At 42.6% G+C, this 15058-nt stretch overlaps 1 protein-coding gene across 1 annotated transcript in view; it reads left to right on the forward strand.

Annotated features, from left to right (window-relative positions):
* The window catches only part of CFAP77 (cilia and flagella associated protein 77), a 94266-nt gene extending 79600 nt beyond the window's left edge, over positions 1-14666 (forward strand). Inside the window, exons 5-6 of the mRNA XM_034793827.1 lie at positions 1033-1134; positions 14386-14666. Coding sequence (XP_034649718.1) covers positions 1033-1134; positions 14386-14508 — 225 coding nt within the window. The 3' untranslated portion in view covers positions 14509-14666. The remainder of the gene's footprint in view (positions 1-1032; positions 1135-14385) is intronic.
* The last annotated feature ends 392 nt before the right edge of the window (positions 14667-15058 follow it).

The following is a 15058-nucleotide window of genomic DNA, read 5'->3' on the forward strand; positions in this document are numbered from 1 at the left end:
ATTACAAAGCATGTTTTATAGTTGAAGTGCAAGAATACAGTGTTTTTAATTAGCAGCTATTTTACGGCTGCACTGTCTGGAATGTTGGAAAATACATTGCTACCTGATCTATTAATGACTGATTTTTTTTTTTAATCAGAGAGAGACTATTGTGTTTCCCTCCATTTTATCAAGAGTTCCTGAAATCTGTAGGCATCTCCTATTGTATTAAGGAATGCAAACCTAAATACTAGACGGCACTTAGGTGATACAGAATCCCAAGTTTCACCATAGAGCCAAAAATGTTCACAAAACCTGTAGCACTTTGTGTGATGAGTCTATCAGGTGCTACAAACTAAGCATGGTCATGCTAGCATAGTACTTGAATGGGCAAGAGTCAAGAAATCCCCACCCTGCAGGGTGGACTCTTCTCCTGGGTCAGTATTGAACCATTGCTCTAGCATGGAGAATCGGGCTCTGTGCTGGTCCCTTTGGGATGGAGTATAAAATAGAGGTTTTGTTCACTAAGAATCCCATAACCGGTTCTGCAAGAGTAGGCCCATTAACATTTTTGCTCTGCTTAGATCAGAACTACATCATCTGCTTATCTAAAATCCCTCTGAAATTCAATTAAATATGGATAATTTTCTCTTTGAAACAGCTGCCCTGTTTCACTCCAGAGGTGGCTGCATCACAGTGAGAAGGGAAATGATGCTTCTGCATAGTTTTATCAGCTTATTACATTTGTGGAACATTGAGGTTTTCTTGAGCAAAATGTTCTCTGTATAAATGCCAGCTAGAGTTAAAAGTTAATATGAGAGGAAGACCCAGATCAATTAAATATGAGTATCCCCTTTACCCAAAGGCTGCCTCATCTACCATCGATCCAAAAATGATTTATCAAGAAATGTCTAATTCACACTATTATAATTCTGTCGGGATGAGGTCTAAATTGCCATTTCACATTGGAGATCACCTTATCCAGGAAGGCATCTATTCACTGGAGTAAGCTTGTTCCTAGGTGGTTATTTCCCACATCTTATTTGCCTTTAGTTGCAGAAAAAGAAAGTCTATGAAACTCGGACCACGCTTCTCAGAAAACAACAACCGCCTGTGAAATTGGATTCCCTTTGGCACATGCCCCACTTTCAGAAGGTATGATTGGGCACCTGCACAGATACATGTGTACCCCATTTAACACTATACAACAGTGTCCTTGGTATTATTGTACAAAGCAAGCAATGAAGACAGCCCTTGCCCTGACGAGCTTGCAATCTAAAGCCCCAGTTTTGCAAACACTGCCACATATTTCATTTTAAGATAAGCATGTGAATTGCCCCATTGGCTTCAGTTGTACCACTCACATGGGTAAAGTTAAGAATGTGCATGTTTGCAGCATAGGGGCCTAGAAGACAGATACAGAGGAGACAGCTGGAAGGAAGGTGTGACCTGGAGGTTCCTATTTGTTTGCCAAATTCTTGTGAACGCTTTCAACAGCTTCGCCAGATTAGAAACATCTTTTTATGCCTCACTCTGAATACGAGACTGATCTTTTATTCTTCATTAATATCTGAACTTCAAACGTACCCCTGAAAGGAGCATGCAATACTGTACAGAAAACAGGCATTTACAAAGCGCGCCATTTTGTTGCTTTGTTCTATAAATAATTCATATCACACGGGGTTAATTTGGTTCAAGAAGTATTGTTACCCTGAGAATCACAGGTTTCCAGAAAGTCTGCACTCTTGGTATTTCTCTAAACTGTCTGATTGACAATCGTCTCCTTGAGATTGAATGAAGGGTCTGCTGAGGTTTATAGAACCACATGACACTTACCTAATTGATCCAGGTAAGAGTCAAGGTTAAGGTTTCATGTCCTAGCATGGGATCTAAACACCTCGCTGTATTAATCTATGCACCCTGTTGCACTCTTGGGTGCTTTTTTGAATTCTGGGATCTTTGTTTGTGGTGTAAATTATAGAGAAACTGCAAGTACAGAGCCAGGGGGCATTTTACAAAGAAAGGGAAGAAGGGAGCTAGGCTGAAGGGGGAAAACAACTGAAAGACTGAACATCCAAAACCTGTGGGGAGTTTACATGGCCCAAATCACATCTGGCATTGATAGATACTATTATAAAGAACCCCTCATCATGGGCCAACATTTTTGGGTGGGGAGGGGTAGTTTTTGCCTCTACGTTGATTTAAACTGCAGGTTAAACAACGAAGAGGATTCGTGGCTTCCTGAAGCTAATCTACTTGAACAAGTTGCAGAGTTTCGACCAGGAAATATGTTTTGCACCACCTTGATGTATGCCTCTTACGTCCTGCCTAAGTCTGTCCTATTAGCATATGTCAGTAATCATTTATCCCAGCTGCCTGTCAGCACAGAGCTGCTGCTGCAGCTAATGTCAGGGAAAGAACATGACCGATCGCTGTTAAACAGATTGTGTAAGTCACACGAGATACTGGGGCAAGCCTTTGCTTTATAGCTCCTCTCACCCTGGACCTTTCCATCACTATTCATTTTTCAGTCTCTCTCTGTTTTTCTTTTTCACTCGCTCCCTTTTGTTTGGGCTGTGAGAGTAGTTGGGTTTTTATATATTGCCCACACAGGCAGTTTCATGCATTCTCGTTTCCCAGCTCTTCTCTATCCGCTCTTCCCTTGGTCCACTGGGACTGTTTCATCTGCGGGATCCAGGCCTTAGCCAGTTTTCTACAGAGGCCCATCGATCCCATCATCCTTCTATTCCTTACTACATTCATCTGGAAAGTGTTGCTTCTCCCCAGCTGCAGATATGATTTGCTATCAGTCCATATGAGAACTTAGATTGGGAAAGGCAATGCTCAACAGAGCTTCAGAGCATGGTTCCCATAAAGGGAAATTAAATATTTCCATTGTGCGGCCATGAAACTATTTACCTAGTTAATACAGCAATAATAATAAAACAAAGGAGATGCATGGTCCTACGGCTGACAGTTCCATGGCCAGGTACCTCTACTCAATGGTTTCCAATCCCTGACCTTCATACATATCTCCCTTAGTTATAACTTCAGATAAGGGCTGGTGAAACAGTTCCATTAAAATACGAACTGGTCCAACAGTTGAACCACACTGAACCTAAGTGTTTGTTGGGCAGGGTGCAAGATATCTTTTTACTCAAGCACTTTCTTGGTTGTGGTTAACTGGCTCCGGTCTTAGTGAAAACTGAATATGATGGCACAGGGAGGGGAGCAGATAGTGCTGTCCACTGTAGGCAGTTTAACATGATGCTACCTTTAATCTATACATATGTCCTGATGCTTCGGTGATGGGGTTAATAAAAAAATCAGTTAAACAATGTAAATCTCAAGAGTCTCTTTCTCATTAGATTTCCAACCCATAAGAGGTTAGGAGAATCTTCTCATAAGGCTTAAGCGGCATCTAGACTGGATCCTATCAGTTAGTGCAAGAAACTCTATGCACTCAGAACTGTTTGTAGACCCGTTTAAACTCTAATGGCTCCCCTGGCCCAACCCCCTTCTCCCAGGCTTCCTACTTCTCTCAAGAAACCCTCTCCCAAGCACCAGTTCCCGCAATCTTCGTTACTGCTCCTTAGCCAGCCCACCCTGGTCTCGCCATGCTCCACTCCCGCACACCTTCAGAATTCTGCCTCTGGAGCAGAAGCCAGCCCTGCATGGTTCCTAAGGTCCAGCTGAGAAGGGAGGTGCTCCAGCAGAGAATTCCACGAATCATACAGCCCACAGCTGGATTTTAACTATAATGGCTCTCCAGCTCCACCCTCTGTTCTTGGGGGCTTCTGCATTACCCAGGGGAAACTCAAAAGAACCCCCTACACCTCCTGGCCACTGCTACATTTCCCCCAAGGAAGGAGGAGCCTTTAAAGCCAGTTTATGGCAGCTGTCTAGAGCGTACGGGTAAGGCGTATTCTTCTCAGCCACACTAGCCCAGGGAATGGCAAGGAGAGAGGGTGATGGCAGTGCAGGAAATGGTTCTTGGCCTTGGAGCATAATGTTTTGGTCTAATGTGCCCCATAACACACAGGGCACTTAATATACTGTCTTGTGTTATTTAACTGTGAATGGTAATTTGGGATTCAGGAGAAGGGTTGCTATGATACAAGCCTGGAAGGCAGGAGATCCTGGTTCCACTCCAGGTCTGCCACAGCCTTGCCGAGACATGTGGGCAAATTCTATGCTTCAGTTTCCCCATCTGTAAAATGGGGACAATAATGCTTTCTCATCTCAGTGAGGGGAGGAAGGAGGGTGGAAGGATTGTAAGGTTCAACTGATGTTTGTAAAATATTTTGAGACCCTCCTCTGGAAGGCACCCTGAGTGGACACCGATATTGTATTAATACTTAGCTCTCACATAGAGTTTGACAAGCATTAATCAGGCCTCAGCACTGCTAGGAGGTGGATATTATTCCTGCGGCAAAGCTGGGACAGAGAAGAGGATATTCGACAGTGGCAGTGGGAGAGCAAGTGGTGTGAAGCTTCCTCTCTCTTAATGATCAGACTTTGTCATTGCACGTCATCTTCCAGGTGCTTTACCAACATCGGGCATGATGTCTCATTGATTTCCATGGGAAATGAGAGTGCTGAGCGCCCTGTAGCGCCACATCCTTGTAATGGAAGAATAAACCATAGGGTAATGACATTCTTCTTTTAAGCCTTTGAAAACGAGAGGAAAATTTCTTATACGTTTTGCCCTGGTCTCATGCAGAGAGCTGCAGAAATTGGGCACACAGATCTTCAGCAGCCCTGAGACTGGAGTCAACACTGAATCCACCTAGGACTTTCACCTGACCTCAAACGAGTGCCTGGTGAGAGGGAGGGAGGAGGAGAAAATGAAGGAGCTTTGCTCTTTTCCACTAATTGCCTCTGTCCATTCTCCACAGCTCCACGGTTCCTTAACATTACATAGTCATTCAGTCACTAAAGTATAGACAAATTGACGATATTTTCATTTGGATTTAGGTTTCAGCCCCACTGCTTTAGAATAATGGCACATGCTATTAAGCTAACCGTTTGATTTACAAGCTTTCATGCACTGTACAGTTTGTTCTTACTTAACAGCTCTTTGTGGAAGACTAACCCTGATTCCTGTCTCCTGGGCCCCCCAGCTCGGCAGTCGCTGCCCAGCTCGCTGATATAACAGGGTAGTGAGGAGCCAGTGACACACCAAGGTGCAGTTCATTAGTGAAAGTTGCTGATTGGTGGTATTTTTACAAGACACAACAGGCAGTTGCTCTAGGGTTAACCCCTTGTTTATCCCGACAGGAAGCCTCTACCCACCCACCCAAAGAAGGGAAAGGACACTTTTCAGTTGATTTGTTTTAGTTTCGGTTCGGTTCCTGGGTTCCGGTTTTGCTAATGTAGCTCTCGTGTGTCCAAGAATTCCTCTGTGACCCATTTTATTTCTCCTTGCTAAAACTTAGCCTTGAGGGACCACATTCTAGGGAGTGCAGGGAGAAACAAACCTGTGTGTGATTAGTAGATATAGCTACATACATATGCTGCAGAACGCAGGGGAATTCCAGCTATGTACAGCCCAGAGAAATGCACCTTGCCCCCTTTAGACAATCTGTCCCTTCTAGACATGGGACTAAATACACAGGGGATTGTAAACAGTGGCCAGCCACTCAGAAGGGGCACATGCATAAATTCGCAGACCACCTCCCTTACCCATTGGTAGCATCCGTTATGCTCCGCTGCAATGCTGATCGTACAGGATGTGCAGAATGAGTTCTTCTGTAACTTATCAGAGGAGCCGGGACTGGGGGTGATGTGAGCTGTTTCACTGGCTAGCACATATATGCCCATGACCACCCAGAATTTGGCCATAAATTTGTTTTGCCTTTAAATCAACCAAATTCAGATTATTTTATAAGGGATGTTTTTCCTTGTGGGCCTGAAGGTCAGGATTCCAGCAAGGCCCTTTTTGCAAACACGCCATGCAGCAGCCAGATAATTAAATGTATAAGGAGGAAATTTGGGGCCCAAACCAAAATCCCAGATCCAAACATTCCCAAGCTTCAAAGAAGTTCGGCACCAGTCCACCCTTTGCAGTGCTAACAAACTGCAAGTCAAAGCAAACAGAACCACACAGTTCTTGTGTGTCCCTCATATACAAACGAACCTTGTGCTCCCACGTTAGGAGCACACAATGACATCTCTGTATTTATGCTGTAGGGGCTGCTCACAAAGCCTTTTTTATTGTTTTAATACCGTGCTGCTATATGGAATAGTTTGAAAAGGAAGAGGTCATGAAAATCTTGAGCTCCAGAAGAAGAAAAGAGGTTAAGGTAATTTTGGAGACCTAAATAAATTGGACTCACCTCCTTGAATATTACCATGTGAGTTGATTAATCATGCTGGCATAATCTGACAGTGGTTGCCTAAAACATCACCTTGTTAACAGGCAAGGATCCTGCTGGAAAGAATTGTGTTTTCCTGATATGCACTGGATATAAGGAAGGAGGAAGTGGCTTTCTAGAAAGAAGACCCAGGATGCAGGCTGAGCAGTCCTGGGGGAGGAACCCTGGAACAGCCAGAACCAGGGAGAAGGATTTGGCTTTGATTTTTGTGTTTCATTTTGAGTTTCTTTTGCAACTAAAACCAAACCCTATGAAAGGGGTAAGTTTTTACCAACAGCAATCTAGTCAGTGACAACTCCAAAGATGACTAGCTCTCTACAATGCACTGGGCCAGCTTGGCTTCTGACCTCATAGCTCAATCACGGATGTATCTGACCCTTTATCTGTTTAAGGGTCACAATTTGCCTGTTTTGGTTTAACCAGAATTTAGTCCTAGGTGTCAATTCTGATTCTGGTAAGAAGCTGCTGTTGAAATGTAGCATTTGTACAGCACCAAACACAGTGAGCGCCAGTCCTCATTGGGGCCTTTTGGCTCTATTCAAACATAAATGTTTAATAATAATAATAATCTAGCATGTCAGTAAGCCAAAATTGGACAGTCTGGACTAGCTTCTAGTCTCAGTTGTACTGGTATAAATCCAGAATGGCTGTCAACGTGAGTGGAGTTACTCCAGATTGCGCTGATCTAAAAGAGAAGAATTGGTCCCTGTCAGAATAAATAAACCTACACACTGTCATTGACACGCATTAGTGTCTCTTTACTCATTAGAAGTTTAAACTCGCATAGGAATGCAGGCTCGCTTTCCAGGGAAAATATTCTTGTTTACTTGGGCACAAAAGAAAAAGAAAAAAGAGAAATCCCACAACAACTTTGGACAAAACATTTGTCAACATACACTGCTTTCCCAAACAGAGGAAATAAGCTGCACTCAATACGCTATATGAATAAGCGATAAGCAATTGACAAGCAAGTGTTAGGATACCTTGGCAAAAGACTTAATTTGCAACCTAGCACAAAATCAAAGACACTGTCAACGGATGAGCAGCTCTCCTTGAATATGCCTTGCATTACCTGAGAAAGCACTGTCAGGTAAATTTCCAGTGAAAGTAATTAAGGAATCCCCACTGTATAAATTTTGCAGCAAAATTCTGGGCTCCAGTATTTGATTCTCACCAGGGATCTGATATCTGCTCACAGCCTGATCCTTCGCAAAAATTAACAGTTGAGGTTTAATAAAAAAAAAAAGAGTAGAGTTTGTTTTTTTATGCTGCACCTCTATTTCTGTCTAAGGAACTGAACTGACAAGCACAGCTCATGTAATCCTGCAATTGTTGTCTTGTCAGAAAAGCCTTAGCCAGAGCTTAAATAACCAGCGTTGGATACATGTAATACACACTGGGCTAGCTGTTTAGATATGGCATTTATCTTCAGAAGTTTGAGGAGGACAGCAAAGAACTTCACACATTCAGGGTGTTATAAAATTTATCTCCTGGAGATCTAGATCATGCTTAGAGAATAGAGAAATGGCCCAGAGTTTTCCATGCTAAATTGCCAGTTGAAATCTAGCTCAGGTCAGAATATTGACTGACCAAGAGTCAGTATCATCTGAGGGTTGTTCTGCGGCCTATGTGAAATGAATTGGTGGGTCTCAGTCCAGTTCCTAGTGGACAGAGCAATTGGCACCTTGTAGGCAATTTAGATGCCATCGTAATAGACGCTATATAAAATCCTAAGGCAGATAATCTCAGCAGAGACACCAAAGATTGAATGGGCTATGGAAAATGGAACTACCATTTTACCCTTAGAGGTGATCCTTCCAGATCTGGGTTGGGGCAACATGAGGGAATCTTACTACTGCCTGCGCAATCCTTGTTTTATGGCTAACTTGAGGACTTCAGTCTCCAGTGTTGGCACCAGCACTAAAATCACTTTGGTTTCCGCTAACACTTTTGCATAATGGTGGCCGATACCTCACTCAGCATGGCAGCTCTGATCACAGCCTCTGGTACTCCCCTTCCCATATATTTAATAACCTCAGTAATCCTATTTTCACCAGTATCCCTTTCCATGTCTACAGTGTAATTAGTAACTTCTCCCCTTGCGTCTCTAAGCCCTCTTCAGCAATCCTCAGTTTACCCTTCCTTCCTAGTGAACTGATGGCCCTCGGTGCTTTTCCCTCTGACCTCCTCCAGTACTCTTCCAACTCCTTCCACTTCTCCTGATTGACACTGATGTAAGGGAAAGCTGGATCGGGTCCTGAAGTTCTCTGTTAGAAGGGGTTACCTTCTGATCAGAGATAGGCCCAATCCAAAACCTAAACCCAAATACCTCAGAACCATTTGGAAGTTGATTTGCAACTGGTCTACTTCCACTATACGTTCAATGAACCAAGCCAAAATCTGAGATCCAGACATACACACTGAACTTTGCAGCTCAGACCAGCTCTTGTTTTTGATGGGGGGGGGGGGGAAATCTAGGTTTTAAATTGCTTTTCCTCCACATTGTTAAAAATAAATTGAGTGATTTTAGTGCTGGTGGAAGATCCCAGATTGACAGCCCTGGAGACTGAAGGCCTCAAAGTGTCCATAGGATAAGGTAGAGCACAGGCAGTGTGTAATCTTCCCCATACTAACACCTTCAGGACTGAGAGAGTAAACTCAGTATCCATGTTCATTCCAATTCTTGTCCCCCTCATTGGCTACCAAGAAGGGTTGGCAGCTGGTGCCTGTTCTGCTGGTGTTTCCCGTGCTGGGGACACTTATCCATGAGCAAATGGACTCAGACCAGTTTGCTTTCAACATCTTTTTGCAAATGTAATACAAATCGTGTCCTCAGCATGCACTGCAGGGTACCTCCACCACTACTTTCACTATGAACTAAGCACATGCAAATGCTTTTTAAAAATCACCTGACATTTCATTCCATGGATCCCTTTCTACCTTCAACACAGAACACATTTACCAACAGGTTTGTTGGTCTAGAAAATAGGCTCCCAGTTAGGCCCAGGACCTCATGCGTGCTAACTCCCCAGTATGCTCTGACAGCCAACGTAAAAGTTATATGAATCCAGTGGGATCATTTGTCAAGGTGAGCTGGATGAAGGTCCAAATGGGTGAATTCCTCTAGACCAGTGGTTTTCGATCTTTGGTCCACAGACCTTTGGGGTCTGCAGGCTGTGTCTAAGATATCCAAAGGGGTCCACACCTCCATTTGAAAATGTTTAGGGGTCCACAAATGAAAAAAGGTTGAAAACCACTGCCCTATACCCTCCCAAGGCCAAGTGACTTTTGGTGCTCAACTTAAGACATCTTAAAGGGCCCTAATTTTCAGAAAGTGCTCAGCACCTGCATTCGGCCAATCAGCCCCTTTTAAAGTGTCTCAAGACAAACAAACAAAAAAATCACAAGGCACTTTTGAATATCTTCATGTTTTTGAAGCAAAATAAGAATTATTCCCCCTCCCACATACACAAGCCATTTTAATCTCTTTATTTTCCTTTTCATTAGAAAAGAAAATGTGGAGTATGAGGAGGGAAATAACCCTCCATTTATTTAACTTGCTAACCACTCTACCTACAGTAATAGCCACAGTATTTATAACCCTAATAATCTAGATGCAAAACCCTCTAAGTTTGGTTCAGCTGTGGACAGAATAACATCTGCTTTAAAAATATCTCCTGCTCTGTAACATGTCATGGCATTTGTTGACAACCCTATTGAAAGCAGCTCTCAATGTGACTGTGAAGGATCTTTCAGTACCTCTCTCTCTTTCCCAGACAGTTTTTGAAAGGGAGGTGAGGGGGGAAACCATCAATACAGGGGGAAAAAGGCATCAGCAGCCAGCATCGGCTGATGAGGCGCCTCACCTGGGCCCCCAGCGCACCGCCTCCAATTAAATCAAAATGGTTTGTTTTTAATGGTCTTTTACACTGACAAGTGGGCTATCATTCCAGGCCCAGATAGCTGTCAGGGAGCTGAGGCAAATCCTCCGTTGATAATGCCCAATGCTTCCAATTAGGAACCGAGGCCGCTCCTGGCGTGCTAACGATTCCCCAGCCTCCCCCTAGGCCCCTTCGGCGCTGGCTGTTTCGTCTTCACTCCTCCTCCGCCGCAAATTACTGACACAAAACGGAGGCGCCCCGGCGTCTCCTCACCACGCCAGGCCCGGGCCCTGTTGGGTTTAATGAGGCGATGGAAGTTTTTGCGGCTCTTTCGCTAAATTCTTTTCTTGTTTGACAGCTGCTCGAGTGTTGACCTTATAAAAGATTTAGTGTTTCTCATTATTTTCTGTCAAGCTTCACAAGTGATGGCTTCACGGAAATCATTTGCATCCATATATATATATGTGTGTGTGTATGTGTGTGTGTGTGTCTGCATGGGGATATTGTATATATAGGTGAGAGTGCACGTGTGTACTTGTCTCCCATATTGTGTTATTCTCCACTGGAAAGAAATCTATAAATATGACAGTGTTATCTTGTGTAGTTTTTTTTTATATTATTTTTTTAAGAAAACTCAAAAGGGCCTGCCTTTGTTAGGATCCTGTAAATGAGCGATGCTTTGGAAAGGGAGTAAAGATTGTTTTCCTGTGATGGAAACTTAAAAAAGGGGTTTGTCACCTGCTAAAGGGATTAAATCAAGTGGGGATGGGGAAACGAGGGGGAGTCTGGGGGCATCCCTGTTGTTAAAATGAAGAGTCATACAAGGAATGGATGCTACTTCCCCATACGTGTGCAGTTGAGGCTAGAGCTTACAAAAGGAATAGGTAAAACTACATTTCTTTGCAACTGGATGCAGGTCCTTTCACTGAGGCAAGAAAAGCCATGACCCCATTCATTCCCCACCTAGCATCCCTTGACAGGTTCATTCTCAAAAGCAAATCATATCAAATAATGTAATCCAGTTATGTCAATCAAATATTCTGCCAGTCTCCCATGCAGCCCTGTTCATTAATAAATACTACTAATCACTTTATACATGCAAAGGGCTAAAGTGGTAATATAAATGTAGATTTCTAGTAAACAAACAAATTTAGTTCCTATATACTTGGAGCAAAATAAAAGTCTCGGAGCAGATCCTCAGCGTCACTCCATTGACACCAGTGGAGCTCTGCCAATTTTCACCAGCTGAGGATCAGGCCCTCACTCAGTATTTATTGCCTTTTTGTGTCTTTCGTACTATTTATTCCACCCTCCATTAAAAAGATAGATCAGCCTTTACTTGCAATGACTTTTGCACAACAATGCTAATGCTCGGTAGGTGATTCTTTATATTTTTCTCCTTTCTCAACTAAAAGGACTTTGTGTAATTGAGAAATGTATGTGGAAGTAACCCACACATATGCATCTCGGATTTTTCATAACAAGGGTTTTCCCCTGTAATTCTTGAATGTGAGGTCAGATGTTAAATACAATCCAGCTACAAAAGGCTTGTATGGATTCTTGGTGTGATCTGATATTAAAATATGGTTTCAGGTAAAAGTTGCTTTTAATGAGCTGAGTTGAAAGTAATTACAACTATAAAACCCTACAACATATGACATTTAAAAAAGCACTTTGTACATTAGCACCTGCTCACATGACTTGCTTCAATTTGTGTATCAGATGTGAGACTTCGGTATTACAGTTCAAACACCATCAGAATATTGGTTTAGATTATCAGAGTTCTCTCTCTCCAAAATGTTATTTGGTCCATCATTTAAAATGAGAATTAGAAGCGGAACAGCCAGAGATTACGATTCACCAGTTTAGCATTGACTTCTTGTTCCAACCTCTGTCATATTATGACCTCTGACATAAAGCCATCCCAGTCTTGACTATAATTACTGTCCTGGGACTAATCCATACTTCTTAAATGACCCTTGTTATCAGAGGACTTCTCATTTTTTAGGGGCAAATTTTGCTTTAACTTACACCTGGTGCTTCCCCACTTATACATGCTGAGGTCAGACGCCTTAGGCTGTTCATAAGTTTGTGGAGGGCTCTAACTGTTCTTATTGCCCATTGTTCCTACATTTGGGTGGTGTTAGGACGCAATCTCAGTGTAAAGTTCCCAGGTGAGCTAGTGAATGAGCAGCCCGCCTCTCTCATTAGGGCCTCAAACGCAACCAGGAGTTGATGTGTTACAGGCCAGGAGGGCTAGTTCCAGGTCCACCTAACTGCAACATGTTCTGATGCTCTGGAAGCTGCTAAACTTGAACTATTGCCCCTGTGAAAAGTAGCCGTCCAAGTTTAGGGTGTCAGCCTGTACCAGGAAGCTAATGTAGGAATTTTGACTCTAGGACTAGTCGCATTCAACCATAATCAGCATTTACCCTGGGTAATGCTAATAGAATGCATCCACTTTTATTGTTGTTTATACACTGGACACCAGAGTACTGCTGTTCACTTGTAGGAGATCCTTACAAACCTAGGAACAAATCTGCTTAAATAACACTTTATTTCTCTTCTGTCATCTTTATATTTATGAACAAAGGACCCTGCATGAAAAGAGGGATTTTTCCCTCCCTTATGCATTCCCCTGCTTCTGTGTTCTGCTAGTGGTAGCCATTCTCACAGTATGCAATGCCAACGTCACAAATGATAGCATGACTTCAGCTGGGGAATAAAGAGCTGGAGTGGAGGAAGTCAAGTCAGGCGTCTGAGCTTCCGGACTTGAAGTGCGGTGGTAGAGAAATACAACAAGTATTTATATATAAACTAGAATTGTTGCAAAATGTAGCACTTCCGTCCAGTTTCACACAGTCCAATGGAAAATGAATACCATTGTATGTGAAATAACAAGTACATTAAAGCGATGTCATTGTCCCTAAAGTATTTGAGAGGAATTTTCAAAAAGCACACAGCCCTGGTTCAGTTCTACTTCAGTTCAAGGCAGGGGTAAAACTCTCGTGGTTTTCCAAAGGAGCAGAGTTAGCCCAACAATAAACACGCTCGAGAATCCCAAGCTCTGACTCTTGAAAGAAACTGAAAAAATAATCAAATATTTTAAGAGAAAACACATTAGCTTCTTGGATCTCTCTCTCAGACACATTTTCTTCTCATAGAGAGATTTATTGTGTTACAACTGTGATGCTGAGACACTTAGTATAGCCAAATTTTTCAAATTTGAGTGTCTGCACTTAGACACTTAAATCCATACGAAAGCACTTAAATGCCATATTTTCAGAGCTGCTGATAATCTAAACCCACCCTTTGTCTGCCTTAGTCTCTGCCCGGAAGGATTTACAATCTAAATAGGCAATCTCATACACACACATACATGCATAGATATTGTATATATTTGCTGTGTATGTATATGTACAAACACCACCACCACTCTCAAAAAAGTCATGGGAACTAATATGTCATCTGCCAACTATCACCCTGATCACTCTTCTTATCTGTTCCATCCCTTTCCCCCACTCTATGTCTTCTTGCCCATTTAGGCTGTAACCTCTTCATGGCAACAGCTGTCTCTTAAGTATGTTTGTACAGCACCTAGCACAAGGAGGCTCTGATCCTGACTGGATCTTCTAGGTGCTACCATAACAACAACAGTATTTCCTCTTGTCTTCAGTGTGAGGAGTGGAATGCATGCCACACCTCTGACCATGAGCCCACTTATGTAGGTGCCAACCTTTAGCCAGGGACATTTGAAAATGTCAGCTTAAATGAGTGATTTGTTGTAATGAGGTTATAGGACTTGTTTCTGGAATGTTAACAAGATTATCTCCATGATTAAATACTCATCAGCCAACCAGAGAGTTAGTCTTAATTTTAAAGTTGTTAATTGACTTTCTTTAGAGTAAAAAGAATGAGGAGTCCGGTGGCACCTTTTAAAGACTAACAAATTTATTTGGGCATAAGCTTTCGTGGGTAAAAAACCCACTTCTTCAGAAGCAACTTTCTTTAGAGTGCGGAATAATGTTCTGAAAAAGACTGAAGCCGATGAGCTAAACTGTAATCTGTTTTCAATTTATATTACAAGTTTCTTCTCTTTGAATTTCTGCTCGCTGTAACCAATCATATATCTGCTTCTTTCATTGTAGGTTGGTCCTCATCTCAGTACCTTTCCAGACCGTGACGCTCATAAAAAGGCGTTCAGTGTCTACCACTCAGAAATACCTGTGAGATGTGGTCCCCTTGCCCAGGGCATATATACAGCCGCCTGAAAGCTCTACAGAAGTCAATTACTGAACAATGTAACACGTTAGAGTACTATGTTAGCAATATAAGATAGATTTTTATTCTAGTGTACAATTCTTTTTTCAAGTTTAGAAAGGCTACGTTCATGTTGATGTAACTGAATAAATCAGAACATTTACCAGTTTCCGGCTTCCATATACATTTCGTCACTAGGAGCATATGCAAGCATTTTCACCAATCTTATCATATCAAATAAGAACATAAGAACGGCCAGACTGGGTCAGATCAAAGGTCCATCTAGCCCAGTAGCCTGTCTTCCGACAGAGGCCAATGTCAGGTGCCCCAGAGGGAATGAACAGAACAGGGAATCATCAAGTGATCCATCCCCTGTCGCCCATTCCCAGCTTTTGGCAAACAGGAAAAAAATCCATTACTGTGGTCAGGTTAATAATGCTACAGTGCATTTCTCCCTTGGATTCAAAATGGTAGCACAAAGCCACCCTTACCAGCTTGATTATATAGCATGACTACACTGAAGATAGCTCTTCTTTCCTTCATAGTACATTAGACAGGAGT

This window comes from Trachemys scripta, chromosome 17 (assembly GCF_013100865.1).
Source record: "Trachemys scripta elegans isolate TJP31775 chromosome 17, CAS_Tse_1.0, whole genome shotgun sequence".
In the NCBI taxonomy this organism is placed as follows: Eukaryota; Metazoa; Chordata; order Testudines; family Emydidae; genus Trachemys; species Trachemys scripta.